General features: G+C 51.3%; 1 protein-coding gene across 1 annotated transcript; it reads left to right on the top strand.

The window, feature by feature from the left end:
- The first annotated feature begins 496 nt into the window (after positions 1-496).
- Positions 497-24,880, top strand: MAP2K2 (mitogen-activated protein kinase kinase 2). Its single transcript, XM_081136822.1, has 11 exons — positions 497-1,034; positions 4,563-4,773; positions 10,358-10,504; positions 15,920-15,997; positions 16,763-16,814; positions 16,897-17,021; positions 17,908-18,121; positions 20,044-20,108; positions 21,509-21,570; positions 22,656-22,701; positions 24,518-24,880. The coding sequence occupies exons 1-11, from the start codon at positions 943-945 to the stop codon at positions 24,626-24,628; spliced, it is 1,203 nt and encodes a 400-aa protein (XP_080992948.1). The 5' UTR covers positions 497-942; the 3' UTR covers positions 24,629-24,880.

Below are 24,880 nucleotides of genomic sequence, written 5' to 3'. Positions count from 1 at the left end.
AATGGTGGGTGCCAGGGGCTGGGGGAGGAGTGCTGGGGTTAGTGTTTAATAGAGACAGAGTTTCAGTTTGGGAAGATGAGAAAGTTCTGGAGATGGATGGTGGCAATGTTTGCACAACAATGTGAGTGTACTTAATGCCACTGAACTGTACACGTAAAAACGGTAAAAATGGTAAATTTTATGTTATATATATATATTTACCACAGTAAAAGTAATTTAAAAATACCTTTCTTTCACAAACAAATGGGGTTAATTATGAGTGGGTGGGGGCTGTGTGTGTGTGTGTCCATAATTGGCAAAAAAAACTTCAGTTGACTCTGGGTCTGTCGCCCACAACTTGTGGAGATTTTACGGCTCACGTAGTCCCACTCCCGCTCCCTCAAGGCTCAGAGCATCGGACCTCTCCCCTACTCACCTGCTCCAGCTCCCGACCCCCACCGCCGCCTTCGCACTTCGCCTCCACCCGCTCCCCGCCCAGCGCCCCGGGCGCATGCGCACACGCGCGGTGGGAGGCGAGCGCGTACGCACCCTCGGGGCACCGCCTCGGTAGGTCTCCGCCCCTTTTCCCTTCCGGGAGGCGGCCTCCGGCTGGTGCACCGACGCCCCAGCGAGGGACGGGGCGGGGCCCTGCGCGGCTCGGGTGCTGGCTCTCGCGAGAGGCTGGCCCGCGATCTCGTCGCTCCCCCTCCCCGCCTTCTGCCTCCAGGGCTTCGGCTGCAGCGTCAGCCTCGGTCCGGCCTCGGCGGCGGCGGCTCCTCTGCCTCATCCCCGGCGCCCCTGGGCGCCCCTCTGCCCGGGTCCGCAGCTCCTCCCTCCCTCGCCGCCCCGGTGCCGGCCTAGGCCGCGGCCTCCGCTCCGGATCGTGTCTGCGCCGCCCGCTCCCGGCCCGCCCCCTATGGGCCCCGGCTAGAGGCGCCGCCGCCGCCGGCCCGCGGAGCCCCGATGCTGGCCCGGAGGAAGCCGGTGCTGCCGGCGCTCACCATCAACCCCGCCATCGCCGAGGGCCCGTCCCCCACCAGCGAGGGCGCCTCTGAGTGAGTGGGCCAGGCGGGGATGAGGGCGGGTGGGTGGGCGGGGGTCCCTGAATAGGGAGATCCGGAGGAGTGGGATCCGTGAGGGGAGGGGTGAAATGTGGGGGAGACCCTGCGCGGTGAGGTCAGGGCAGGGTCCCTGAGACGAGAGGATGGGTGGGGAGGTCCCTGAGTAGTGAGGGCAGCGAGAGGGGATCCCCTTTGGTGGCGAGGTTGGGGGGGAGGGTCCCTGAGAGGAGAGGATGGGGTGGGAGGGGTGGAGCCCCTGAGAGGTGAAGTCGGTGCGGAGGGGGTCCTGGTAGTGAGGTCGGAGTGAGGGGAGGTTCCTGTGGGGAAGTGAGGTGTGGGGCCCTAAATAGTGAAATTTTGGTGAGAGGAGCCCCCGAGTAGTGAGTGAATCGGGGTGAAATGAGGTCCCTACAGGAAAACGATGGGGTGTGGGGCCACTGAATAGGGAAATTGGAGTCAGGGGGAGTCCCTGAGTAGTGAATCCAGGGTGATGGTTGGGGGGAGGGTTCCTGAGGGGAGAGGATGGGTCAGGTGTCCCTAGTAGTGAAATGGGGGGGGAAGTCCCTGAATAGTGAGGTGGAGGGAGGGGGTCCTTGCTTACCCAGAACAGGGTGAATGAGAGCCTTGGGAGTGAGGATGGGGTGAGGAATTCCAGATAAGACCGGGAAAAGGCAAAGAGTTGCCTGACAGATGAGGATGGGGGAGGGATCTCTGAGGGGTGAGGGGGGGTTGGCTCACTGAGGGAATTTGGGGGAAAGGAGACCTGGAAAAATCCTGCTAGTTGAGGGTGGGGGTGAAGCCCCTAAAGCTGGGGAGAATGGTGAGGAGGTCCAGAGGAGGCTGGGGAAGCAGGAAATGAGGGGGATTTGGAAAGGCAGGCTGTGGGGGGAAATAAAAGACATAGAGGAAAGAAGTGGGGGCTTGCTGGGACCCCTGACAGCAGATAAACAGATTCTGAATTGAATGGATTAGGCTTGAGGGGCTGAAAAAATACAAGAGGTTTGAGGGTTTAAAGCAATTGAGGGAGACAGGGGGATTTGTGGGGAAGGGGATTAAAAGCAGCATCCCTGGGTGGTGGGGTTACATGACGGCAGAATCTCATTTTGTGAGGGAAAACTTGCTTGTGAGGTCATGCCGGGATGACTGCTTGGCCCCAGAAGTGCCTATGGCCTCCGCGCTCCTGTTCTGCATGGTGGAGCAGAGCAGGACAGTCCCAGAGTCTCCTGGCTAGGGTCCCTTTGCTGTGCTTGTGGTGTAACCCCATGAGAACCAGGTGTGATGGGCGAATGGCATATTTGGTACCTCTTAGGGGGCTTGGCCTCTGCAACCCCCTTGAGGAGTGGGGTGAGGATAAGGGTTAGGAGGTGAGTCTTGATGTATATGTGTGTGAGTTGACATCTTTCTCTGTCTCCAAGCACATAGCTCAATGTGGGGATGTGTTCCTTATATGAAAAAATCCACAGCTCTTCTTACAAGACAGCTTTTTCTTCACATTCTTTTCTCTTTCTTTTATGTGGTGTCTGATTTCCATCCCTTCAAGAATTCCCCCCGTAGAGGAAGCCAGCCATTGGGATTCCAGGGTTTTTTATAACCACAGTTGAGTTGCCATTAAATTTAAAATGGATTAATCAGCTGACTCCAGAATGCATTTTAGATGTCATAGGGCAGTGTTGGAGACCTTCCAGAGTCTGGCCTCAAAAGTTGCCTCAGCCCTCCAGTGAAAGAACTGTGTCACATTCATTCATTCATTTGCTTTCCCTCTTCCATCCATCAGAGTCCTCATTCCTTCTTCATCGAGGTCTTGGTTCACCAGGCATTCAGTGAACACCTGCTAGGCCCCTGGTCCTGGCTCTTGGGGATACTGTGGTGAGCAGGGATCATGAGCACAGACTGTGCAATCAGGAGGGATACAGGTTTGATTCCAGACACTGCCACTTGCTAGTTTTGTGACCCTTGGGCTAGTTACTTAACCCCTCTGGGCCTGTTCCCTTATGCATGGGTCTCCCAGGAGGATCGTGAGAATTAAACAAGATAATGTGATGGTATTTATAAAGCTCTGGTACTTGGAACACCTGCCTTCCAGCCACCTCTGTGCAGTACCAGCTCAGGTGACATCACCCAGTGGCAGGTCATCTTGTTCCTGGCCTATGTGCCCCTTTGCTCGAACCTCTTTGAGTAGTAGGTGAATCATAGCCACTTAGGGATTGGAAAGTTCCTGCGAGAACATCCAGGCTCTCCCTTCAATCCCCTCCTCAAATCCCCTCTATGAAATCTTCCCTGGGTGGGTAGTCAACCTTGGCTTAAACACCTCAGGAACTGGTGGCTGAGGACTGTCCCAGATGACCATTCTCCTGTAGAGACTTTTCTCAGAGCTACACTCACTCTCTGGCACAGTAGCTATTTGAAATGTGACTTATCTAAATTCAGGGGAGCTGTAAGTATAACATGCCTCCCAGATTTCAAAAACTTAATATGAAAAAAAGTAAAATAAATATTCATCAATTTGTTTATATTTATTGCACATTGAAAATTATATTTTGATGGGTTAGGTCAAATGTATTAAAATTAATTTTACTTGATATATATATATATTTTTAATGTGCTTATAAATTTTAAGTTGCACACATTGCTTACATTCTATCTTTTGGACAGCACTGGGTTAGTTCTTATGTGCATTGTGCTAAAGTCTACCTGCCTGTTATAGGGAGCTGCTTTTAACTCCAGGATTTGGTTCAAACCCGGGGCATTTGTGAAAATAGCTAATTGTCAAAATTTTCTTTCAAAATTCCTTGAATCACCCAATAAAGTGCAATGTACATGGGTTTTTTAAATAACTGGGCCCAGGAATGTGTATGCGTATGAATGCCTAATGTTTACAGTAGTGCTCAGGGTATAATAAGAGTGTGCTGGCTGAGTGGAATGCCCTGGGATTGTCTGCACTATTTAAATCAGGCTCCTCTAATTCTCCCCTCCAGAGCCCATGTGTAACTCATATAAATTACAACTTCTGTCTTCTGCCCATTGGCTCTTGCTCTTTCCTCTGAGGCCACTAAAAATGAGTTTGCTCTTTCATCCCCATGAAGACAGGCATCCTGGCCTGGGACTTCACTCGCCTGTTGCCCAGTTTTGTCTCCCCAGTTCCATGTCTCCTTTCAGAGTGGTCGGGAGCCCTTGTGTCAGAAAGGAGGACTCCTGAATCTGGTACCAGGGCCATTGAACCAGAGCTGGCCTTCCAGGTCCTGAGGTCTCCTAACCTATGTGAGCAGAGACAGAGTCAGTGGTCTCAGTGCTGGGGGAGCCAGCCTTTTCTTCTGGTCAGCTGTGTGTATGCAGGTTGTTTTTCTCTTCTGCTAGATCATTGGCCCCTCATGCCCAAGAATCAAGTGTGATTCATCTCTGCATCCTCCTGGTCGCAAATCCAGGACCTGGTGCTCAGTGGCCACATGGTACCCTCAGCTCAAGTTGAGTCATTTTGGCAGCTTGCACACTCTTCACTAACCGTTGCCCTTGGGGTCTCTGCAGAGCAAACTTGGTGGATCTCCAGAAGAAGCTAGAGGAGCTAGAGCTTGACGAGCAGCAGAAGAAGCGTCTAGAAGCCTTCCTCACCCAGAAGGCCAAGGTTGGGGAGCTCAAGGATGATGACTTCGAAAGGATCTCAGAGCTGGGAGCCGGGAACGGCGGGGTGGTCACCAAGGTCCAGCACAGACCTTCAGGCCTCATAATGGCAAGAAAGGTGAGAGGTGGCCAGTGGCAAGGCAGGCATTCTGTCCCCATGCTCTGGAGGAAGCATGTGTTGGGGGCAGGTCCCCCTGGAAATGGGAGAGCAGTTTGAAAGGTGCCGGCCTCTGCCTTCTGACTGGCCCCTGGGCTCAGAAGCCCTCCCATCCGCAAAGGGTTCTCTTTCCTGAAAGAGAGCTTGGCTTCTAGTTAAAATGCAGCAGTGCTGGCTTGCCTCAAGCAGCTCTTCCCTTCCATTACTGACTTCTGCCTTCAGGACCGGCTTAAATTCAGATTCCCAGAAAGCTGAGTGGAGTATTAGGGAAGAGAGGAGGAAATTCAAGTCCTCTTAGAGCTGGCATCACCCTGACTTCACAACCAGGAGAAAGCACTGCATACCCAAGACAGAGCCTGTTCTGCGATAGTCCTTGGGCAATGGGGTAACTAGACCACCTATATTGGCCCGAGTTCTCCAGAGAAGTGGAACCACTAGGGTATGGGGTTGGGGCTAGAGGTAGAAGTATTTTTAAGAAATCTACTTACACGATCATGGCAAGTCAAATTTATAGGGCAGGCCAGCATGCTGGAGACCTGGGGAAGTTGATGTTGCAGCTTAATTCCGAAGGGCGTCTAGAGGCAAAATTCTCTCTTCTTGGGGAAGACCTCAGTCTTTTCTTTTTCTCTCAGGGCCTTCAACTGATTGGATGAGGCCACCCACTTATGGGAGAGTTGTCTACTTTTCTCAAAGTTAAATGATTTTCATGTTAAATCACATCTAAAAAATACCTTCACAGTAACATCTAGACTGGTGTTTGACCAGACAGCTGGATACTGTGGACACATTAAATCAACCATCACTCGACCCTTTAGTACAGACCTTGGCTCTGAAAAGTCCCGAGCCTCCCTCATCTGGGCTCCTGTGCCACAATGCAGCCTCCCACCAAACGTGGGAATAACCCCTGGGAGATACAGGATGTGGAAAAGAGGAGGATGTGACCATCTGTAACTGCGGGGACTTCGTGTTCACAAATTGTTTCATTTATACAATCATGTTCTTTCAGACACCGAAAGCCACCCATTTCTGGAAGCCCACCGTCCTGTGATTTCCAAATTGTATTCTCAGAAACCTGACCACCCCGTGCCTGGTGGATCAGTGCAGGTCCCACCTTTCCTGGGAATGATGTGCTTGGTTTCCATTAGGTTTTCACTCTGTAGCTATTTCTCCTGCCTCTAGAGCACTGCCCTCCCTCCTGAAACCTATTTCTGTACCCTTAGCGCAAGCAGCCTTTTCAAAACCAGAGCAGCCCCAGAAATCTCTGGTGTGCCATTGCCCGAAGCTCCAGGAATAAAAGGCAGGTGTGAGGCTCAGATGGCGGTGGGGAGCAGGTGATGATGACTTGACACCAGCGCTGGTCAGAGTTTGTATCATACCAGAGGGGTTCCCTCAGGCCAGCTAAGGAATCTTCCAGGAGTTCCTAACAAGCCTTATATAAACGTGAATCTGGGAGTTCGTCTACAGCTTTATGAAAGCCTGTGAAGTAAGACTTATGAGTTTAAAATGGAGACAGATAAGTTCTGTTGTCAAATTAGTGGTGGTGCTGCCCCAGTGTCAGTTTCCTGGTAAGGTCCGTCATAGAAGATTTCGCTGCTGGGGGAAGCGTACGTGGGACTCTGCTGTTTTTGCAACTTCCCTCTGCTGCTTTAATTCTTTCAAAATAAAAAGTTGGGTTTTTGGGTTTGTTTTTTTCCCTGAGGTCCAATAAATGAGGGCAGGACCTCAGATTTTGTTCTCTGTAGACCTTAACATCCTCCTCCCAGCAGAGTGTCAGAACAGCAAAGGCACCTGCAGGCATTTGGCAAATACACTGAACAAGAAGGCTGTCCACCGGGGCGTTGTGTGGTCTGGGGCTGTATCTGCGTATGGCCCAGGAGCCCTGGACCGGACTGTGGGGGGCAGGGGCTCCTTTTCATCCATCCAGAATGCCAGTCCACTTGCAGGGAGGCCTGTTGCCTTTATTCAGCTGAGGGCACAGATGGGAAAATTGACAAGACAGAGTAGTTTTTAAGAAACAGTGGCCTCACTCCTTCCTCCACTATCCTGGTTGGAATTCCGAACTTCCTGGGAAGCGGGGTATGAATTCCACACATTCCCAGTGTTAGGCTTATCAGATCTCCAAAGGCAGCCTGCCCTCAGGTGTGAGGGTGACGGGTGGGTGGAGCTCCTGGACGCCCATATGACTCCTGCTCTGTGAGCCAGCATCCCTCCAGTTCCTGTGATTGGCAGAGGATCATCCTAACCAGTAGGACAGGCTGGGGAAGCAGCAAGACCAGTTCAGTAAGGCCCAAGGAAACCAGTCTCTCAATTTCTATAGTCAGGCTTGTTCATAAATGTTTTCTTGACTTAGCATGTCTCTCTAACTCCTGCACTCTTCTGAGGGTCCTAGGAACAAAATCTCTGCATATTTGGGCCACGGGAGATCTTCGAAGAGTTTAGCATGTTTGTTACGCAGGCAGGGCTCCCTTGATCCCCCTCGACTTAGAGCAAAGGAATGTGCACTTGCTTCTACAATGAAGGTCATGTGACCCACACAAGGCCACATAGTAATACTAGCTGCCTTCTTTCAAGTGATTGCCCTGTGTCGAAGCCAGTTCTAAAACCTTGACACATGTTCTCATTTAAATGGAATGACCTCTTCATGTTACAGGTGAGAAAACTGAGGCTAGGTTGGGTCTTAATCTGAATTGGATTTGACCTTTAATGGCTGACCCTGACCCTGTGGAAGTTGTTGGGGTTTTGCCTCCAGAATCCACATCCCTCTTTCCCTAGTTTGTACCCTCCACCCCCATTCCTAGCTCAGATCCCCTATCCTGCAGTAGGAACTGCCTTAAACTCCTAGGCAGGCTTGGTGTTTAGTTTGAATTCCCAGCACCATTCTGAATTAATCAGCAGTTGGGGCTCAATCGGCCCCAGAATGGTGCTGTGAAAGAGCATGGTTTCTGGCAGTTCATGACCTGACTGCTCACTAGCTGTGTGTCCTTGGGAATGAAACCTGAACTTGCTCATCAGTGCAATGAGGGCAGTTAACCTGCCCCCACCAGGTTTTTCATCAGGGCGAATTGTGTGTGTCCCCCAGGGTTGTCACCAAGATGAATTGTGAGCACATGTGCTCAGAAACATGCCCCTGTCTTTCTGTTCCTGCTCTTTGCACACCCTCAGTGCTGGCTCCTGTTCAATCCAGAAGTTTCACTTTACAGGCCCCAGATATAAGACCCGTTAAAACCGATCACCTAGCAGTGTCCCCTATGTTCCCTCTTTACCACATCTTTCCTGAACACCTCTTCCTGGGGCCGTGTTTCACATTCACCCCACTCCAGGCTTCTAGGACCTCTGGGATCCTGTCCAGTTCTGCCCAGTTTTGTCCACCCCTTCCTCTTCTCTAAATCCTGGTGGACCCTCACTCCCCTGCTATTCATTCATCTATGGCCCCTTTCAAGTTCTTGGTCGAGAGCCACCCTGGGTCAGATACAGCTACTGAGCCCTTAAAATGCGTCAGTTTGAATCAAGGCTTGCTACATGTGTAAAACGCACACCAGATTTCAAGGGCTCTGTATGGAAAAAAAAACTCATTAATATTTTTACGTTGATCACGTCAGTTTTTTGATACGATGAGTTAAACAGAAGACATGAAAAGTTCATTTCACCTGCTTTTTACTTTATTAATATGGCAGCTAATGGATTTTTAAATTACATATCTGGCTTATGGTATATTTCTGTTGGACAGCCTGGGTCTCGCATCACCCTGCACTGCCCATCCATCAGCTTCTCATCTTCCATGCAAACATCAGAGCTTCATTTTTAGACCCGGCATCTCACCTCTTCAAAGCACATATGTGTGTGCATGTTGGGCATCTCCTCACGAATGTAGTCCCACCGAAGGAGAGAGCACACTGAAGTTCTGGTGTGATTGCTGTTCTGGAGGTGGCTGTGGGGGTGTGCAGTGTCCCAGGGAGCATAGCCAAGGCTGGGCTCTGCAGGCTGGGTTGGGTGAAGAACCAAATGCCTGAGGGGCCCTGAGAGCTGGAGGGTCCCAGTCAAGGAAGCACACTGCCCAGGTGTGGTGGGGGCCACTAGGCACCATGCTGCTAGCACCTGTCAGAGTTCTCAAGGTCGCAAGGGTCATTGGCATGAGCATGTGAGCAGGTGGCACTCCCACACATACCCTGTGACACCCCCCACCCCCGAACTTGGTACACACCCCTTTGTGCCTTGGTGTCCTCAAACAGGCAATTCTTTGTCCCTCTTCCTGGAACGCTGGCCCCAGTGTCACCTGAGCTCCAGATCACCTCTCCATGATTCCTCCATTAGGGCACCTCCACCATACTGGGGTTGTTTCACCTGCTTCTCTTCACTCCTGGTGGCATGTCTCTGAGTGGGGTCATCTTGCCATCTTTCTCCTCATCGCTGACCCCTGTTGTAACCAACTTTTATGTAAATGTCTGAGTTGATGGCAATCATTTTCAGATGCTTAACTTATCACAATGGCCAGAGCATCTAGGATTCTAAATAGCCAAGACCTGGACCCACAACCTTCACTCTGTCACTGGGCAGTAGACCTTGGCTTGCTTAGGGTTTGTGCTCGGACATTGCTCTTGGCATTCTGCCTGCTGTCTTTTCTGCATGTCTCCGGGCAATCCTTTGGTTTCTCACCTTTTGAAATGTAATGAATTTGGTGACAATCCTGGCTGCTGTCTTGAACTCAAGTGGAAGGGCAGCTAGGATCCTCAGGAGGCGACCAGAGGCTCTCTCTGTTTTGTCTCTACGTGGAGGTGGGAAGGGCTCCAAAGAAACCCACCCCTGAATGAGGGGCTGAGCAATGGTAAAGTAATTCCCTACCAGGCCATTCCCTGGCCTGGGTCCTACGAAAGGCTGGCACTTCATATAATTTGGTGGGAAGAAAGCTCCTCTTAACAGAGCTTCCCCTGTAACCAACTGAAAAATGTTTGCTCTGCTGATGAGTTTTTTAACAACTTTATTTGAGATGCAATTCACTTACTAAGCAGTTTACCTTTTTAGAGTATATAATTCAGTGTTTTTTAGTATATTCACAGCATTGTGCATCTATTGCCACCACTGCTTTTAGAACATTCCATCACCCCCAAAAGAAGTCCCAGCCCCTGGCAACCACCAATCCACTTCCTTTCTCTGGATTTGCCTGTTCTGGACATTTCACATAAATGGACTCACATGCTGTGTGGCCTTTGTGTCTGGCTTCTCTCACTGAGCATCGTGTCCTCAAGGTTCTTCCATGTTGTAGTGAGTCAGGGCTTCACTTCTTTTCATGGCTGAATATTTTGGTGTCTGGATGGACACTTGGGTTGCTTCCATGTATTAGCAATTGTGAATCACACTGTTGTGAACACATGTAAAAGTGTGTGCGTGGATGTGTGTTTTCAGTTCTCCTGGGTAGATAGAGATCTAGGAGTGTATAGCTGACTGATCTTGAATGCTGTCATGAGCACCTCAAGGGCAGAGGGCTAAAGCCCCCCTCCTGGCTTCCCTCAGCAGCCTGCTTCTGAACCCGCTTCCCATTCCCTTGCAGCTGATTCACCTGGAGATCAAGCCGGCCATCCGGAACCAGATCATCCGCGAGCTACAGGTGCTGCATGAGTGTAATTCCCCATACATTGTGGGCTTCTACGGGGCCTTCTACAGCGATGGGGAGATCAGCATCTGCATGGAGCACATGGTGAGCATGGGGGGGGGGGCACCCTGGAACCAGGGGCACAGCCAGTGTCCCCAGAGCCACCTGGGCTTGTGACCAGGAAGACATGACAGGACAAAGGGTTCATGTAGAATGAGAGGGTGGCTGGTGAAAAGGAGGTCCCCTGTCTATGTCCCCTCTTTCCAAGGCAATCCTCCTGGAGATAGTCAATGCCATGCAAGCATATGTATATAAGTTCCTTCATTTTTAAATGCTGGATGCCCTCCTCCCAACTTTGCTTTCACTGGGTACAAGATGGACATTATTTCCTGTCAGCATATAGAGCTGGCTCTTTTCCCCACTGTCTGGTGTTCTGGCACCCACATTACCTGTAAGGTAATTTATTAAATTCTTGTTGGTGGATACTGAGGTTGTTTCTGATCTCTGCCCCATTTTGAATGATGCTGCCTTGAATATTCTTGCACGGAAGCAAGCATCCCTGAGGGGTAAAGTCCAGTGGAATTGTGGGGCCCAAGGGTATATGAGATTGAAAATTTGATCAATGTCTCCTAAGTGCCTTCTAAAGAGAGTATGGCGGTTTGGGAGCTATTTTAAAGATAGACCTGGGTCTGCACCTAGCTCAGATCTTTGTAATTAGAAGCTCTGGGTAGAGCACAGGCACCCATCTTTTTTTAAAACCACCATGGTGGAATGAGCTCTACCCCCTGTTAAAAAACTCTAGTCTTGAAGTTCAGAAGTGGGTAGCATTGGGTGTAACGAAAGCAGAAGTGGTCAGAGCTGAAGGCCCTCAGAGGAAATGCCTCAGACCCTCTGCTGAACCCCGTTGAGTAGGTATCAGACTGCCTGCTACCGGGCTGAATGGGCTCAGGCCTGTTGGCTCAGACCTGGCGGGGCCCTTGCAGAACCAGGATGCAACGTGGCTTTAGGCACATGGTTTGACAACTTCAGTTACGCCTTGCAAATGTGCTGTCCCCTGACAGTTTTGTAACGGAGGCAGGAAACGAATTTGAGCAAGTACCTGCAAGGAATGCATTGTGAGCAGCCTTCGTGGGGTAACAGCTCAGAGGGAGTGCCTCCCAGAAGGTGCTCCCTGCCCCCCTGCCTAGCATCAAGGTCCCCACCAGGCAGCACCCTGGAGGAGTCCTGTTCCTCACCTGGGAGATCATATCTGCCTGCCTGCAGGGCAGAGTCACTGTGTAGGCAAGAATCAAGGAGGGGAAAGGACTAAAGTCACTTTGTGATCTGAGGGGAGCCTCTGTACTATAGCTCCTCCCCATCCCCCTCCTCCTCTTCTCCCTCTCCAGTGCTCTTGGCCACCCCTACCTGTTCTCCCTGAATATCATAAGAATTTGAAGGCACCTCTTTCCCTTGCAGAAAAGAGGGAGCAGCACAGCCTGGTGCCACTGCAATCCCACATTTGTTCTTGGTTTCCAGCACTAGGCATCTGAACCCCAGCAGCACACAGTCTAAGCCACCAGGAGATAGGGGGCGAGTGCTAGCCATTCTGTTTATTTATTGGGCTCATCTTTTAAAAGTTTCTAGTTAGATTTTTTTGTTTGATTTTATAATGAGCATACGAGGACAGTAGAACAAATATATAACGCCCAAATTAAAAGACATGCTAAGGTGAGGTCTGCGCTCCCCCACTTTCTCCTTATAGGAGTTATATTCCACAAATCTTGGAGGCCACTGATTTTCAAGTTTGAGGTGAGCCTTAAAGAGGGAGACTTTGTGCCCTGGCCTGTGTGGCTCAATTGATTGAGCATCACCTATGCATCGAAAGGTTGCTGGTTTGATTCCCGGTCAGGGCACAAGCCCAAGTTGTGGGCTCAGTCCCTAGTAGGGGTGTGTGCAGGAGGCGGCTGATCGACGTTTCTCTCTCACCCTCTCATAAAAATAAAATCAATAAAAACATTAAAAAAAAAAAAAAAAAAAGGAGGGGGGACTTGGTGAGGAAGGCCTAGAGGGAGAGAAAGGAAAGGTGAAAAAAACATCGATGTGAGAGAGAAACATTGATGGGTTGCCTCAAGCACATGCCCCAACTGGGGATTGAACCTGCAACCTGTGTATGTGCCCTCACCGGGAATGGAACCGGTCAGGGCACAGAAAGATGCTCTAACCAACTGAGCCATACCAGCCAGGGCCCTTTACAGAATTTTTATGTTGAATGAACTCCTCCAGAATCCATCTGCATATATGTAGGTTTTTCCGGTTTGTGGGACATTTCTGCCTCATGTATCCATGTACCATATTGTGGGGCGTCCCACATGGCTGTGTAGATGGCACCCTGGGGTCAGGCCTCAGCCCCACTGCCCACCTCTCAGCACATGACTCTGGATGAGATTTTCACCCCTTCTTGCCTGTCAAGCCAAGGACAGTGGTAGTGCCTTTCCCCTGGCCCAGGTCACACAGGACGTTGAGTAAATATCACCATTGTCACTGGGGCCATTTCTCCATATTTCTCTGTCACCTTCATTTCTCTCTTTTTTTAAATTTATTGATTTGAGAGAGAGAGAGAGAGAGAAACATTAACTTGTTGTTCCACTTATTTATGCATTCATTGGTTGCTTCTTTTATGTGCCCTGACTGGAGATTGAATCTGCAACCTTGGCATGTCAAGACAACACTCTAACCTCCTATCCAGCCAGGGTCTTCATTTCTCTTTTTTCATCTTTGTGACATCCCACCTAGTCAGTATCCCACATTGTGGAACTGTTTCCTGATAGAGGGCGAGGTTTCATCTTCACGCAGGGTAGTGTGGGAATTGGCTCTTATTTCCCCTCAGGGAGGTTCCAGCTGCAGCTTTTGAGAAGAGACTCCTAACTGATAATAAAGCCCAGATTCAGCACAGAAGGTTATACCTCACCTGGCCAGAGTGTGTTGGCCTTTGGGGATTGGGGACAGCGGGGCTCGCAGTTTCTGAGTGGCCTAAGTCTGTTATGGGGGAAATTCAGGCATGGACCCTGGGGACAGTGGATATCTCAGGGCGGAGTAGCTGGGGAGCTGCTTACTGACCACTCAGAGACTAGTCAAACACTAAGGAATGCACCCCCTCATTCTGTAATAATAAAAAATCAGACACACCATCAGTAAGGGGCAGAGAAGGAATGCTATGGGGCCACTCTGCAGTGAGAAAAAAAGTCAGCCTGTGTGAACCAAATCAGAAATTCCCAAGGAAGAAAAGATGCGTGATGTGAACCCATGTATACATATTTTTAAAACTATAGTTCCTTGTGCATATGGATGTGTATGCAAATGTGCAGAAGAATCTGGAAGACTATAAGTCACACTTTTGGGGAAGCAAGTGCAATCACTGGTGGATCAGAGTCTTACATACATTCAAAATATATATATTTTTGTTAATCTTCACCTGAGGATATTTTTTCCATTACTTTTCAGAGAGAATGGAAGGGAGGAAGGAAGGGTCTAGGGGAAAGAGAGAGAGAGAGAGAGAAATATCAGTGTGAGAGAGACACATCGACTGGTTGCCTCCTGCATGTGCCCTGACTGGTACATGCCCTTGACTGAGAATCAAACCCACGACCCTTTGGTCCACAGGCCAATGCTGCAACCACCGAGCAACACTGGCCAGGGCCACATTTAAATATTTATAAAAATATGTGTTCTTGTACTATTTGCTTAATAAAAGTAAGGTTTTAAGAACATTTAGAACATATACACACAAAATGAAACTGTATGGTCATGCATACAGACAGATTTGGGGTCGAAAAGACCTAGTTGTGACATCTCCTACACCACATCCTGTGCATGTGACTTGAACGAATGACTTATCCTTTTAGCTGTAGACCAGGGGATCTCACCCAGGGGACACGGGGCAATGTCTGAGGACATTGTCACAACTAGGGAGATGCTAGTGGAGGTCAGGAATGCTCAATACTCCCACAGTGCCCAGGATAGCCCCCACAGAGAACGGCCTGGGCCCAGTGTTCCCAGTGCGGAGGGGAAGACCATGTAAGAGAGTAGTGTCCTTCACTGCGGTGTATTGAGTTAACTCCTGAGGCCCCAGCATGGTGCCTGGCTCACCGTAGCCTCTCTGAAGATGTCCTCCCTGAATGTTCTTATTCAGTGATCATCACAACTCTATGAAAGTTCAGAATGAAAGGACCTGTGTTAGGGAACAGGGATTACAGTTTAAAAAAATTTTTTTAATTCTTTTAAGGTTGATTGATAAAACAAGAAATGAGAAGAATAGAAGGAATTTCCATCTCGCCCTGCAGGTAGAGCGGGGCGGGCCGGGCACCCTGGTCAGACCAGGCTCACCTTCCTGGCTTCCTCCTCAGCCACACCCACCCTCTACAAGTTTGGGTCCCTTACTTGTTGACAGAGTCACACACATTCTTGAAGCTTCAAAGTATATTGGGTTTTCTAAAACTCTCCACCATGAGCACAGCTGGGGTGCCAGAGAGGGGAGACCTAGGCACATCAGAGGTTTCTCCCTGCCCCCAGGTGAAGCAGAAGGTGTCCTAAGGAAGTGACACCTGTGGGACTCTTAGAGCAGCATAGGAGAGGAAATGCAGGTTCTGGGGCCACCCTGCCACCAGTTCAAATTCTAGCCCCACTTAACCCCTGAGCCTCATTTCCTTTTTCCTCTCTGGAGTTCAGAGGAGACTAAGGCAGGCTCTGGCCTGTGGTTGGAACTTGGCCATGTCACATAAAGTCCTAGGGGGCCTGCCAGGCGTATCCTCAGAGCCCCACCTCTGAAGAGGCACCCAGCCAGAGCCAATAACACCCTGAGTTTTGGTTTCCAGATTTATTACCAGGCAACCTTGCACAAGACACTTGATTTCTGTCATTTCCTCATTGTCAGGTAGATTTGGGGCCACGCCCAGGGTGGGGTGGGGGGGATCAACTGGGATGACCTGTGTCAGGTCCTTTGCAGGACAATCCCATGCACAACAGGCAGGGAGCACAGGACAAGACCTAAGGGAAGGGGCAGAGCTGTCATCCCCAGGTGTCCTCTGTGCCCCTGGAACAACAGGTCCCTTCCTAACTAGGCGGGGGGAGGGGGAAGGAAGGGTGGCAGGGGAGAGGTCAATTAGCTTAGCTGCCTTTCTCCTGCACTGGGCACTTAGTATCGCCTTTGCTCTCAGTCCCTGTCCTGCCTGTGGCTGTGACAAGAACCCACGCCCAGAAGTGGACAGGTCTAGCTTGTGCACCCTTGAGGTGGCTCCAATTGCAAGCCTGGTGGTTGGGCCTGCCGCTGTTGTGGCAATCTCAGGAAGGCTGAGTCCCGGGAAGTGCACAGGTATTCTTTTCCCTTCTGCACTAGATGTGCCATCCTGAGGCCAAGGGTTGCCTTTAGCTGTCATCTGGCCTCTGTTTCCCATGGAGAAAATCAGTCATCAGCTCTCCGGGAACCAGGGAAATATTGCACACCTACTCAGAGCGCTTGCTTTCTCTCTCCTGTGCTGCCCTCAGGACGGTGGCTCTCTGGACCAGGTGTTGAAAGAAGCCAAGAGAATTCCAGAAGAAATCCTGGGGAAGGTCAGCATTGCGGTGAGTGTGCAGGTGCCACTCCCACTGGCCATCACAGCACTGGGTGCGTGCACATGCTCCTAGCCCCATGCTCGGCTGCTTTATTCTTACTCCTGCCCTCTCCATGTGGCCAGTGGTGTGTGTCACTATAGCCCCTGCAAAGGAGAGTGCCAACACCAGTCTTCGCTGGCTGGGTACTGAGCAGGAGCATCCCTTTGCCCATAAAATAGGGGTAATGCTTTCCTACCCCATATTGGTGCCAGGTTGCATGGGACCCTGGTGATGTGGTTCCAGGCACACAGTGTCAAATGTTTCCTCTCTGACTTGGTGACAGAGCCACCATATCCTTCACCCCATCAGTGTGGGGGTGGGTGGTCCTTAGCAGAGCCCTGGCACCAAAGCATTCAACAGATGACACCTATTGGGTGGGTACAACTTCTGTTCTGAGGCAGGGTGGCCAGGCGGACACTCACAGCCCTAACAGTGACTTGGGCCTTGTCTCAGCTTTCGTGGGCCTCAGCCCCTCCTCTGAGACTGGGGATGGCACTGTCTGCCTCATGGGTAGATGGGTGGTCAGTCATGTGAGAATCAGTGAGGTAGGCATCAGTGCGGGGTGTCACCGCCATTCACTTTGCCTCTCCTCTTCCTTGTCCCCACCTGAAAACGGGTTCCCTGAGCTGGTCCCACATGCTGTAGCCACTGAGGTCTGGCCCGCAGGCCTCTCCAGGGGAGACTCCCCCCACATGGATGACTCAGCTGACCTCCTACCCTGTGGCTCCCTCGCAGGTTCTACGGGGCCTGGCGTATCTCCGGGAAAAGCACCAGATCATGCACCGAGGTAAGACTCATAGGAGCCCCACCTGGGCCACGGGCCAGTGGGTGGGCTTGAGCCATGCCTCACCCGCTGGCTCTGCTCTCAGATGTGAAACCATCTAACATCCTCGTCAACTCCAGAGGGGAGATCAAGCTGTGCGATTTTGGGGTGAGCGGGCAGCTCATCGACTCCATGGCCAACTCCTTCGTGGGAACTCGATCCTACATGTCTGTAAGTCCTTTGAGAGGTGTTTTAACATCATGTGCCATACCCTGCCCCCTCTCCCATCGCTCTTCCCCATTTTCCAGAAGCTTTCCAAAAGCCTGCATGTCCTCGTAATATACTTTCTTTGTACTTTTCTGGATTTTTCCTCTCCAAAATTCTAATTTCCACCATGTTCTCGCTCAGGTTTGTCTCTGGGAATGCCTGCCTGGTTCCTTCCCACTGGTAATAAAAATCCAGTCAAGAAGAGTAGTCAGTTAATTTCTGAGCCAAGAAACTAGCCCTCAGATATTTTAGGAAACATCCAGGTGATAGTTGAAGCAGATTCTGAGAAATTAGTCTTGGGATTACTGTGAAAAAGGAGGCATTCCTCTGTCCTTCTTGGGCTGATCATCCTTTTCCAAAAGTGCCAAGAATTTGGGTTTTTAAAGAGCTGCAGCCCTAGCCGGTTTGGCTCTGTGGTTAGAGTGTCAGCCTGCCGACCAAAGGTCCCATTGGATTCTGACCAACGGCACCTACCTCCATTACAGGCTCGATCCCCAGTCGGGGTGCTTAGGGGAGGCAGCCCGTTGATGTGTCTCACATCGATGTTTCTCTCTCTTGTTCTCCCTTCCACTCTCTCTGAAAAGCAATGAAAAGAATATCCTCAAGTGAGGATTTTAAAAAAAACAACCTGCTGTCAGCCCTGGCTGGAAGCTTCTCTCTCCCAAGGTGGGTGGAGGGAGGAGACAGAATTACTTTGGTCTCCACAAGGGTGGCAGGGGTCAGGATGGGGCTGTGAGGGAACAATGGAGAAACACTCAGATGCTGCCCCTGATCCGGTGTGCCGCCCCCAGGTTCCAGTGTTCATCTGTCTCCCTCTGGGCCTTTCTTTCCTCTCTGTCTCACCCGACAGCCAGAGCGATTGCAAGGCACTCACTACTCTGTGCAGTCGGACATCTGGAGCATGGGCCTGTCCCTGGTGGAGCTGTCCATCGGAAGGTACCCCATCCCCCCACCAGATGCCAAGGAGCTGGAAGCTATATTTGGCCGGCCCATGGTCGATGGGGCAGAAGGAGAGCCTCACAGCATCTCACCTCGGCCAAGACCCCCCGGACGCCCCATCAGTGGTATGGCCTGAGTCTGGCACTTCTGGTTTGGATAAGCAATGACCAACGTGGGGAATGCCATGCTGGGGGATAGCAGCTGCCTCCCCTCTGGCCCTTCTTGGCACCACCTGTCCTCTGGGTTGTACTAACTGTGGTCAGCAGTCCTCAGATGGTCCCGAGGCTTCTAGGGACGTGCTGGAAGCAGCACCCCCGACCTGTCCCATCCGGGACAGCTGCACCTGTTGTCACCAGCTGGTGGGATCTAGAAACCAACCCCTCAGCCAAGCCACTGGTTGGGTTGGATTTTCCAACATTTTATCACGAAAATGTCCAAGCATACAGAAAAGCCAAAAGGCTTGCCCAGTGAAAGCCCTTATGCCCACTGCCTAGCCGTTGCCCTGAGTGTTCTGCTGTGTTTGGGCCAGGCCTTCCAGGGAGACCCAAAATTGAAAGGAACTTGACTCAGAATTTCCTTGGGTGGTTTGTTGGACACAAGACAGAGCATGGGGAGATAAGACAGGGCAGTTAGTTGGAGACAAGGCAACACAGCATGGGAGGGGACAGGAGGCTGGGAGGCACTGGGTTCCCAGACAATTCTTGGTACTAAGAATGGCCACATGAGGTGGAAAGCTGAGAGGTTCAGGAAGATGCTTCTACCGCTTTGAGGGGTGGCGAAGGGAAGGGTCACACCTGAGGTGGCATAACAGTGCTTGATAGGAAGGGAGTTGAGTTAAATGAGAGTCCAGGGGAAGATATAGTAGACTGTGGTCAGTTGGTTTATTAACAGTTTTATTGAGATAGAATTCAAGTGCCATATGATTACCTCTTCTCATATAATTCAGTGGATTTTGGTATCCTCACAAGGTTGTCCAACCATCACTTCTATCTAATTCCAGAACATTCTATTACCCCAAAAGGAAACCCCAGCCCCAGCCTTGGCACCCACGAATCCATTTCCTGTCTGTGAATTTGCCTGTTCTGGACATTTCACATAAATGGAATTGCACACTGTGTTGCCTTTGTGTCTGCCTTCTCTCACTTAGCATCATATGTTCAAGGTTCATCCATGTTGTACTAGCATCAGTGCCTCACTCCTTTTTATGGCCGAATGAGATTTCCCTGTATGGATGGACCATATTTTGTGTATCGGTTCTCCACTGATGGACAATTGGGCTGTCAGATGGTGATTTTCAGTGTTTTCAAGTCCAGACTTTCTCCTGTCCTGGGGCCGCATTCAGACTGCTGGGGTGTCTTGATTTCCTCTGAGGGCAGAACCTTGTAATCTTTACCCCATCCATGTCCTTGGCCTTGCCCCCGAGCCTCCTAGTCCAACTCCCAGATGGCCTCCCTGTGTTCCCCTTCAGCCCTTCCCAGCTGGGAGGAACAGTGGGTCAGGCCAGGCCACCTTGGCCCACCAGCACCTCTCCAGCCCCTGCCCCAGTCCTCGTGCCCGTTTCAGAATGGAACCGAAGGCAAAAGTCCAACTGCCAAACCCAGACCTGGCCAGCTAGTTCCAGGACAGGGGTCAGCCACCTCTAGCCAGCCTACTGCTATCTCCACCGAAGTTCCATGCAAGGTCACGCTGCTGTCCTTGCTTGCAGTCAGCAAACCACCACCCCCCCACACTGTACCTGTGTGCCACTAAGCTAGGGGTTGTGACGTTGGCACCACCTGGAATGCAGCACCATGCCAAATGTGTAACTTCTCAAAAAGTGCTCCTATTCATTTGGGTGTTTTATTTTGTTTTTTTATAATTCATTCGAAGTGAAATTACTTTCCTAGGAAGTGAACTTAGTAGCCAGGCCAGGGGAGCCTCCCCGGGTTCAGGCCAGTGTAGGGAGAAGAGTGCCTGGCTTACTCAGCACGCTCAGACCTTAATGCCCACCAGAAACTCATCAGCCACTTGCCCACTTCACCCCCGTTTTTGTTTCTCCCCTGGGCAGGTCATGGGGTGGACAGTCGACCAGCTATGGCTATCTTTGAACTCCTGGACTATATTGTGAATGAGGTGGGTACCTAAAGGCCCTTTGGCACATCTTTACACTAGCGAGTTAAGTTACTGCTGTAGGAATACATTAGCAAAAAGAAGAGAATTTGACACATATACTATGGATTTTGTTGGGGAGGAGGCCAGGGGGTGGGGAGAGGGGAGACGGAGACCATTCTTTTCAGTAGGAGGTTATCAGGTGTAAAAATACGTGGTCTTACTTCCAGCCGTACTACAGAAATCCACCCCTCCCCAAGGGACATTTTTGTGTGTTTATTAAGATGAACCCAGAATTCCTACCACAGCCCCCTCCCTCCAAGGCCAGTAGCCAAGTGTTTGGGCCAAGGAGCTGGGCCGCTTCCAGAGCTCTAACACCCAGCATCTTTCTCTGAGCATCTTGGAGTCAGTGTGCATGGAGTCATAAATAGTCCCACTTCCTTGGGAAGAGTCCACGGGAAGGAAGACATATGCTGGGAAGGAGGCACAGAGCACCTGAAAGGATGGTGTGACTATTCCCATTGTACTGACCTAAGTACGGTAAACCAAGGCCTAAGTATGGAAGTAGCTAGGAAGGGTGGAACAGGACCTGACCTGAAGCCTCCTTCTCGGCAAGGCCCGGTCACCTTCCCTGGGCCTCTGAGCTGACATGTATTTTCGATGGCCCTTTGGAGTCAGGGCAGAGAAATGGTGGCTGGGCTGCCTGTGGTGTGGGGCTTGGCCTAGGACTGAGTGTCAAGGTGAGCAGTTGGTGGTGACAAAACAGGGTGGAGTGACTGGTGACACAGCTCTGCCTATACCTGACAGTGCTACCCAGCGAGCACCTCCCTTCCTGAGCTGGAAGGTTGGGTCCCATGACTGGGGAGGTGGAAGGAGCTGAATTGGAGGCCTTGTGAGTTTCACCAGGATAGTCTCTGCCCACCACCTCTGTGACAGGTCTGATCCTGCACATGACCATCCCCACCCTGGGATGTGTGTGTCAGGCCATGCTCCTCAGGCTCCCCCAGCTTTCAGGCCTAAACCCTGGAACTAGCTGCCCCTTGTGGTCCAGACCTTCAGTTCACTGAAGACACCCACAGAGATGGGTGGTTCAGACAGTGTGATACCATCCTTGTCCATAAAACGATGGTGAGCCCTGCTCTCCTTCCCTGTAGAATCAGTGTGATCCCCAAATGAGAACTTTCCAAAGAAAACCCTGGTTGGCAGAGCTGGTGGCAGGGCCTGCCGAGAAGCTGCTGGACAGGAGAGGGAATAGGTGTCCCCTCTGCCTCTAGCAGGGTGAAGGGACTGGGCCAGGAGAGGTGTGTCCTGAGGGTCCCAAGTGCCATGCCATCCTCACATAGGCAAGGCTGGGAAGCATCTTCTCCCTAATTCCAGAACCATCCGTGAGCATCTGACTCCCATCTGTCTGTTCTCTCCCACAGCCTCCTCCTAAGCTGCCCAGTGGCGTCTTCACCCAGGACTTCCAGGAGTTTGTGAGTAAATGGTAAGTGCCACAGCCTCCAGTGCAGTCTTGAATGGGCGGGACTGAGTGCCAGGCCCTCAGAAGCCCCGCCTTCCTCCTGGAATGGGCCACCTACACTCCCAGCCATCAACCTAGATATGTCCTTTCTTTCTGGCCCCAGCCCAGGCCCTCTGTTGAGTCTACCACTCAGGAATGCCGGGTGGACAGCAGCATCCGGTGGGATACCTGTGGTCACCTGAGAACCCAGATTCCCTTTCCAAGGCTGCTAAGTCACGGTGTCCAGCTGCCATCCCCAGCTCATCCCCAAAACCTGGAATGAACCAGGGTTACAGGCACTTTGGAAATAAAGCTATTCCTACCTTGCTTTCTGCCAGCAGGCTCCCCCCAATCTCTCGAGCCCTACAGCCCACCAGCCTCTAAATAAGCCTTCCTAACCAGATTCTGAGAGGTGGTCAGCTGTTCCCTCTGAAGAAGGGCCTGGAGCCAATGAGCTGGAGACCAGGAAGGAGAGGCCAGGGCCTCCCCACTTACCTTTAGGGCTGTCCTGCATGGCAGGATGAGCGGACATGGCCACCCCGCTGCCACCTGGAGACTGCATGACTCACAGCAGCAAAACTGCTCTGGTGGTGAAGGTGCCACTGGCCTTTTGCATTGCTTCCAGCCAACGCTGTGTCACACAAATCCAGTTATCCATTGTCTGTGTGAACATTTTTATCTCCATGCAAGATTTTCTCTGTTTGAAGAACTACCATTCGACCCCAAGCTGCTTTGAACAGCTGCATTTAAGCAGTTCTGCTTTTCTAAAGGAAAAAGTTCCATTTTGACAATCATACTCCCGAGCTTGGTGGTTTTGCTGGAAATGGAGCTGCAGTTGCTGCTGGGCTCTGACTAAGCAGCAGCTGGGGGTTTCCCATCTTCTCTCCCTTTCCCTCCTGTCATGGTCTCACCTTTGCCCTTCCCTCCCCAAGGTGTTCTGTCCTTAAACCACAGGGCAGTGCTGGAGTCCTTACCCATGGGTACCAGGCAAGTCCCCACTGCCACCAACTAACTGCTCTGTCTTGTCTCCCCATGCTCTGTCTTATTGCCCTACCTCATGGAACCCCCAGCCTAATTAAGAACCCAGCCGAGCGAGCAGATCTGAAGATGCTCATGGTGAGTGATACCACGGATTCTGGGATCACCGGGGGTACAGGCTGCCACCCAGGGGCCCTTCTTCCTCCTCAGGAGAGAGATACCCTGACCAGGCCGTCTTGAGCCAATTCTTGTCATGGAGTGCATGCTCAGCTGGAGACCCTGTGGGTCTCCTGGTCCATAAGCAGGAATGATCCAGAGCAATCTCTGCCCTCTCAGTTCCTTGGGGAGCATAAGCCCCAGCCATATGTGTTTGGGGTTGTTTCTGCAGAATAATCGGCTGTAAGCCTTCTGGGCTGCTCGCATCTTGGGCTTGTCAAGCACCCTGCAGGTCAGGGAGGCCATGGGGTTGATGCCTTCCTTTAATGTCCCACACCATTCAGTGTCCTTGAAAACTAAGTTGGCCACTGAAACTCACCTTCCCCTTTGCATAGAACTGTTCTTATCCCCAGGGATACATCCTGTTCCTCTCAAGGCTCGCTGCTCCCTGTCTGTGTGAGTCTTACCTTCAGTGCCACCTCTGAGGAGCTCCCTCCTGGCACCTTGTCTAATCTCACTCCACTGTTAGTTGTGGCAATAGGCTGTGTCCCGGTTGTAGTCACCTTTCTTTTCCTGTGGTCAAAATAGGAAGACTAGCCTGGATCAATGTGTCAGAAGGGGTTTGCATTTGCCTAATTCTTTCTAGGAACTTCTTATTGTGTCTGACATAGGTTTTCCAGTAACATGTGCTAAAGAAATGCATAATATAAGAGACACATGTTCATTGTAAAAGATACAAACATAAGAGATATGCATTTATGTTGAAATCCCCTATAGTGCTCCCCCCTCCCCAGCTCTCCCATTCACACTGTGCAGGAAAACCTTCCAGGTCTCTCTCTGCCTGAGTAAAACCATCTGCTCTTTGGGGCTAACTTTGCACCCACTCCTCCTATTGTCCTAGACCACTGGAGTTCTGTTTCCTTCTTTGGTGTTTCACCCAAGGCTGCACCAACCTTCAGGAATATGAGGGTGGTCTTGCCTGCCCCCAGCTTGCATAGGAGGCAGCAGTCGGGGCCTTGATGTCACATGGGGAGACTAGACCCCTCCATGGACTCCGAGGCCCCGCCCTCCTGCCCTGGGCTGCCCTCGCCAGGCACACCCTGGTCAGAAAAGCATTTGTTCACCCCACCCAGCCCAGAACCAGGAAGCTCTAGTGCTCTGCTGTTCCTGCTGGAACCGCCAGCCATGGGTGGCTATCTAAATTACTTAAAACGAAATGGAATGCACAAATCTGTTCTTCAGCCTCACAAGCCACATTTAAAGGGCCCAGGAGCCTCTTGTGGCCGGTGGCTACCATACTGGATGGGACTTGTAGGGAACTTGCTATCCTCACAGGCAGTTCTGTTCCAGATTAAATGGTTTCATCTGGGGCAACTCTGCCTGCAGGGGACACTAGGCCATGTCTGTAGACACCTAGGATCGTCACAACTAAGGGTGCTCCTGGCATTGTTGGGGGGGGTGGCCAGACATGCTGGCTCACCATTCCACAGTACCCAGGACAGCCCCCACAGGGACTGACCTGGCCCCCGTGTCAGCAGTACTGGGGCGGAGACCTGGGCTCTAGGGAGCTCAGAGCAGCCTCACCCTCCCCTGACACCCTGTCCCACATCTTTGTGGCTTTGGGTGTGGTACCTCCCTGCTCCCTGTCCTGAGTGTGTCCTCTGGTACTAGGAGAATTTTTCTTTCTCAGTTTTTGGGGTTTTGTCCTGGATGGCCTCCCAGGTCTGAGCAGAAGCCTGATGCCTTCCTCCTCCCTGCAGACACCAGGCTGTTCACAGTGCCTCTTCTTCCCTTTCAGAACCATGGCTTCATCAAACGGTCCGAGGTGGAAGAAGTGGATTTTGCTGGCTGGTTGTGTAAAACGCTGCGTCTGAACCAGCCCAGCACGCCCACGCGTACCGCTGTGTGATTCTGCTGGTGACCTGTCCAAAGCCTGTCCACCGCCCTTCCCACCCAGGACAGACCAGCTCCTCCCCTCCCTCTCCCACCGAGCCTCCGACAACGTGCACGCAGCGGAACATTCACTTCCTCTTCCACCTGTCACAGCCTCAGGCTCTCTGGTCTCTGGGGAAGGGTGATGCTGCCCATGTTGTTGTCTCAGAACCTGCTTACTTAGGTTTAAAAAAAAAAAACAAAACAGGGAAACAAAAAGCAAACCGAA

The sequence above is a fragment of the Miniopterus schreibersii genome, assembly GCF_964146895.1.
Source record: "Miniopterus schreibersii genome assembly, chromosome: 4".
Taxonomy (NCBI): domain Eukaryota; kingdom Metazoa; phylum Chordata; class Mammalia; order Chiroptera; family Miniopteridae; genus Miniopterus; species Miniopterus schreibersii.
This window is presented reverse-complemented; position numbering and strand designations above follow the sequence as displayed.

What these genes read in the sequence shown, in the direction of transcription:
- MAP2K2 (XM_081136822.1), top strand. Translation starts at nt 943, where the DNA reads ATGCTGGCCCGGAGGAAGCCGGTGCTGCCGGCGCTCACCATCAACCCC. An exon ending in GCATCTGCATGGAGCACATG is followed by an intron (nt 10,505 to 15,919) that starts GTGAGCATGGGG and finishes TGCTGCCCTCAG; the next exon opens with GACGGTGGCTCTCTGGACCA. An exon ending in GCACCAGATCATGCACCGAG is followed by an intron (nt 16,815 to 16,896) that starts GTAAGACTCATA and finishes CTCTGCTCTCAG; the next exon opens with ATGTGAAACCATCTAACATC.